The following is a 5,203-nucleotide window of genomic DNA, read 5'->3' as shown; positions in this document are numbered from 1 at the left end:
TCTTGATAATGCTACGTATAACTGTCCGTGGCTGAAAACGGGTTGTGGCAAGTAAATGCCAATTTTGTTTAATGATTGTCCTTGGCTTTTGTTTATAGTCATTGCATAACACAATTTAAATGGGAATTGCTTTCTCTTAAACACAAATGGTAACTCATTGTCGGTGTGTGTTAGTGTTATACGCGGTATGTAAACACGGTTGCCAATTGTTGTGCCTGTCATGACTTCTGCTTCGATAATTCTTGGCAGCATTTGTGTAGCATTTGTGTTACAATGAGTCTGGTTCCATTGCATAAGCCTTCACTTTGATTTAGGTTGCGTAACAATATGATAGGTGTGTTAACTTTAAGTTCTAGTTGGTGCGGCGGTATTGCATTAAAGGTAAGGGTGTTGAGATATTCTGTTGGATAGAGCACTTCAGTATCTCCTTGATCGCCAGTGTGAGGAACAATTAAGTCTGTACTAAGGTAAGTTGTGGTCTTTCCAGGAGCCATATTGAGTACTTTCTTGTTGATTTCCTCCGCTGTTTCATTCTTAGGACAGTCTATTGCTTTTTCAGATAGAGTAATAGCAGGTGGATTTTGTAAAGTGTTGGTGTCATATATAAAATGAATTAGGTTGATGATTGCATTTTCATGGAAAGGTATCATGTAATTGCACGGAATTTTAATCGTTTTGGTGTTTTTCGGTTCATCTTTGTGAGGTGTTCCTAGGATGCCATCTCCGATAGCTAGTAACCAAGAAGAGAATCTTGAAAGTTCAATTATCTCTTCTGGTTGTAAATCTGGTTTGCGCAAACGCATGTTTTCGGTTAGTTTAAGGATCTTGAATTTACTCCACAGATATGATCTGGGCAATGATGAGGCTAAGATGGTTTCTTTAGAGGCCTTTCGTTTAACAGGTAGGGTTTGTCTAAAGTCTCCTCCAAGTAGTATGGACTTTCCGCCAAAAGGTTGGGTAGTGTTGTTTAGGAGGTCCTTGAGAGTCCTATCTAATGATTCAAAACATTTTCTGTCACTCATAGGAGCTTCATCCCAAATAATAAGTGACGTCTCGGTTAGTAGGTGTGCGAGATTCATGTTTTTCTTGATATTGCAAGTTGAGTCATCACTCAAGTCTAATGGAATTTTGAATCACGAGTGCGACGACTTGTTTTTCCAGAGGGTAGGTGTGCGCAGTCCTACCAGAGGGTAGTAGTAACGATGCTATGCCTGATGCGACGACTGCAAGAACAATTTTTCCATTGGAGCGTAAAGCTGAAATGATAGTTCTCCATAAGAATGTTTTACCTGTACCGCCATGACCATATACAAAAGCAAGGACCTGATTGTTTGCTGCCAATGTCGATGTGATGTAGTTGTAAATTTCCCTTTGCTGGGTGTTCATTCTTTCTCGACAAATTGAATGATCATCTGCCAGTTGTTGCATATCATAATTTTTTTCTTCCATTAGTAACTTGTTTTTTAAATCCCAAAGCAATTGTTGTCGAGGTAACGGTATTCCAAATTCTGACAAAGACGAAGTAGGAGTACTGAATTGACAATGTTATGCATATGAGCAATGTAATCAGCCATCTTATGCCAGTGTGCATTCCATAGTTGGGTTGGGTTTGACACTTCACAGAATAAAAGCATATGGGTGAATAGAATTCACAATTCTCGTGCTGTTGCCTAGAGAGCAGCTTCATTTAAAGCGTTAGACCATTCGTCATTGTCTTCAAGTAGTCCTAGCTTTTGACATGCGTCACGAAACGTAGGACATACTTCTCCCGAAATTGTGCGAATATCTTCAAATGTCTTGCAACCTCTTTGATGGAACAAAAGCATTTGTAAATAAAAAGCCTGCCCACATGTTGGGTGTATATAAGTTAGTCTTCCTATTGCAAGGGTTTTTGTTGTTGATCTACGAATCCAACATTTACTTGTTAGGTCCCATCTGTACTCTAAAAGGTAGTCGATGTAACGCAGGTGTCGACCTCTCGAATCCATCTGATTATTCGAAGCCATTCAGTCAGTGTAGTCTTTGCCACGTTTGGATTCCTTGCAACATTAGGTAGGCGATCTTTATCTTTGAAGCGTACGTTTTGCATGTTCTCTAGATGAACTGATAATACTTGCACAGGCGGATTTCTATCATGGATTAGGAAATTAAATATTCTCCATGCGGCTTCGTGGGGACATATGAAACGTCCGTCAACAAAGTTACTTATCTCATCAATTTGTGGGACATTGTTGTTTGTTGCATGTTCATTAGGTAGAGCAGGAGATCTTGTGATTGCGTAACGTATGCGATCAGTTCCTTTGGATATGTACTTGAATAAGTATTTAATCAACATACTCCAGCCGCAATACTCGACATTTATGTGTTCCTCGTAATGTAAAGAGAGTGTACGATTGTAAGGCACGACAAATTGGTTGTCTAATGGGACGCCATTCTTGACTACAGAATGAGGTGTCAATTGTATCCTGTATCTAGCGTACCCGTTTTTGTCAAACGACATAGTTTGCTCATAGTTTTTTGGAAACTTTTTGGAGCAAGTGCCTGATTTCATGCATGGTGAATTCACATTTGCAAGACCGCAGGGACCATGCATCATACAGTCAGAAACTATTTTGTATAGTTTGGGTTCAAGTAATGGATCGGGAATTTCAGCTGAAATGTAGTTGTCTATATCTTCGGCATCTTTAATCTTCTGTGAAGGGACAACCCATAACAGCAGATGATAGTGGGGTAGGCCTCTTTTTTGGAATTCGATGGTATATAGATCTGTATTTGTTAAAACATCGAAGTACGATTAGTATGACAACATGAGAAGTAATCACACTTTTCAAATGTAGAAGAAACGTTACCTGCAGCGACCTCAACAAATGGTTTCTTTGTTTTCAGGAAATTAAGTAGTGAGTTAACTTTTATATGTAAAACTCTTGCTATAATGTTTGGACGGTCCTGGGCTTTGAGCAAAGGATACTGAGCCATATATCTCAGAATTTCACACCATGTTACATTACATGTAAAAGTGATGAAATATTGTGGGTTTCTATGGACTCTGCATATTGCCAAAGCATCCTGATAATGCTTGTACATATACCGAGGGACTCCTGTAAAGGAAGATGGCAAAATTATTCTTCTCCCAATATCACGCCTGTCGTGGTCTCCCTTTAAGATAGCATCATGAATCCCTTGAAGATGCTTGGTTCTAAATATGTCTTGGTTAAGCCTATAATAGTCAAGTCGGCTTTGTTCAATACAAACATAAGCATCAGCCAAGTATTGTTGGAAAAGGCCCCTCTTAATAGTAATGTGTATAAGTTGAAATGATCATGAAGCTGGTAACTGTAGTACATGTTCATTGACAAACTTCTCTCTTTAGCGTCTGGAGGTGTAGTTAGACCCATATCAGGAGACCATCCAGGTTCACCATATATAAACAATAATGGATATTGCAATGACATGTACATAGGGTGTAGTTTGTTGATACGTTGAGGACCACTATCTTTGTTACGTATGATGATGTCAAAGCTATTAGAGAAGCAGTCATTGTCATTGACAATTGCTCCGATGCAACCAGCAAAGGGTTTATCGTAGCATAATTGTTGATGTGACGCATATAAACGGATACAAAAGTTTGGCACGTCAGTTGAATGAATGAGATCCTTAGCGGTATGAAAAAGTTTTACTAACTCATTGCATTCCTGTAGTTCATTTGTAATAAGGGAGACAAAGTTAGCTGATAGTTGAGATCGAGTATTGTCACTGAAGATTTGTAATGTGTTAGAGACTTCATTCTCAGTGTCATAAATATACATTTGTAAAAATCGAGGTTTCTCATTAGCCGGAGGACATAAGGTCCCTAACCAATGATGTATTTGTCCTTCAATTCTAAAGAGGTATGGGCCAGTTCCGTTATTGATAGAGTTATCAATCTTTGCACCGAAAGATGTCATAGCAAACATTGAGTTATATGCACGTATATTGGTTAAAAAGTTAGACTAGTTAAAAAGGTTAACGATTGTAGAACTGTAATTGTTTGGAAGGGGTAACCTAACACTGCCTTCTTTACAACATTGCTTATACCTAACGTGTCCGTTAACTGAAGTAGACTTGCAACGCTCTTCGTACCAAAAAAAAGCATTGCAATATTCACAAATCCAAGTACAGTCACCGTTGTCAATATATAAAGACGGATTTGAAGTATGGGTGATAGCAGAACGATATCGGGATTGCCTAAGTGTCGTATAGTTTCTTGTTTGAGAAGTTGTTGCTTCAAAAGTATTTGATGATGTTTCAGGTGCAATATTTGGGCATCGTTTACGTTTACTTGAGGATGACATTTTTAAGTAGTTGGAAAAGCTAAATTTTTAAAGTTTTCAAAACATAATAGCAATTGACAAAAGTACGTACACACTTAGGAGCTGTTAAACATACAATATACAAGATGTATAAATGGGAACATACCTTATAGCTGATGTAAGCACTGATAAATATAGCCGTACGTAAGCTGTTCAATAACACAAAAAAGGATTACATGTATGGAGAAACGGGTCATGTTGTTTGACAATACTTAAAGTAACTGACCATCTATTATAATCTAATTTTTAGCTACAATGACTGTACAATAATCAAAACTTTTTCGTAACATATAGGAGTAACTACCGATGCATTTCATCAAACACCTTATGTGCGAAACTCAAGTACATATATATTGCCTAGAATAAACCATCTTTTAACTAAAGCCTAAAGGTATAATGGTGAAGGGGATACCGAAACACAAAAAGACAATAAAAAGGTGACGCTTGTTGACATTCAGGAAAGTGTTACTTAAGTCATACTAAAGTGGCAAGATGTATACCATTTATATCCCAAGATTATGGAGTATAATCAAACACATATAAAGAATAGTATCAAAAGCAATGATATGAAATTGAAAAATAAACTATAGCTTACACAAAATTAATTCGGAATGCACAAATATGATATCATATTCCATTTGTACCCATTATTTGTTTTGTATACTTTTGGATTCGAAAACTGAAGAAGATAAATCGGGTTTAGCAGTTGAGAGTGAGAAGAAGAGTTAATTGGATTTTTATCAAATGCAAAATGAGAAGCATGGGAAAATCAGAAAGGATAAGGTAAGAAAATTCAGGAAAGGTTGAAAATGAAAAGTAAGAAAATTCAAGAAGACTTCAAAATGCAGGTGATA

At 37.3% G+C, this 5,203-nt stretch overlaps 2 protein-coding genes across 2 annotated transcripts; both read right to left on the bottom strand.

The window, feature by feature from the left end:
- Window positions 1-218: 218 nt before the first annotated feature.
- LOC122590227 lies at window positions 219-1,079 on the bottom strand. The gene has a single exon (XM_043762562.1). The coding sequence runs from the start codon at window positions 1,077-1,079 to the stop codon at window positions 219-221; it is 861 nt and encodes a 286-aa protein (XP_043618497.1).
- Window positions 1,080-1,942: 863 nt separating this feature from the next.
- LOC122590217 lies at window positions 1,943-3,944 on the bottom strand. Its single transcript, XM_043762554.1, has 3 exons — window positions 3,343-3,944; window positions 2,850-3,217; window positions 1,943-2,766 (listed from the first exon to the last, which is right to left on the bottom strand). The coding sequence occupies exons 1-3, from the start codon at window positions 3,942-3,944 to the stop codon at window positions 1,943-1,945; spliced, it is 1,794 nt and encodes a 597-aa protein (XP_043618489.1).
- Window positions 3,945-5,203: the final 1,259 nt, after the last annotated feature.

The sequence above is a fragment of the Erigeron canadensis genome, chromosome 1 (genome assembly GCF_010389155.1).
Source record: "Erigeron canadensis isolate Cc75 chromosome 1, C_canadensis_v1, whole genome shotgun sequence".
Lineage (NCBI taxonomy): Eukaryota > Viridiplantae > Streptophyta > Magnoliopsida > Asterales > Asteraceae > Erigeron > Erigeron canadensis.
The sequence above is the reverse complement of the archived record's forward strand: the minus strand, read 5'-3'. Positions and strand labels throughout refer to the sequence as shown.

Excerpts from the sequence above, each read along its gene's own strand:
- LOC122590227 (XM_043762562.1), bottom strand. The coding sequence starts at position 1,079 with ATGAATCTCGCACACCTACTAACCGAGACGTCACTTATTATTTGGGAT.
- LOC122590217 (XM_043762554.1), bottom strand. The coding sequence starts at position 3,944 with ATGACATCTTTCGGTGCAAAGATTGATAACTCTATCAATAACGGAACT. Across the intron at positions 3,218-3,342 it reads AGAAGTTTGTCAATGAACAT|GCTTAACCAAGACATATTTA; the intron begins GTACTACAGTTA and ends TGACTATTATAG. Across the intron at positions 2,767-2,849 it reads ATTTGTTGAGGTCGCTGCAG|ATCTATATACCATCGAATTC; the intron begins GTAACGTTTCTT and ends TAACAAATACAG.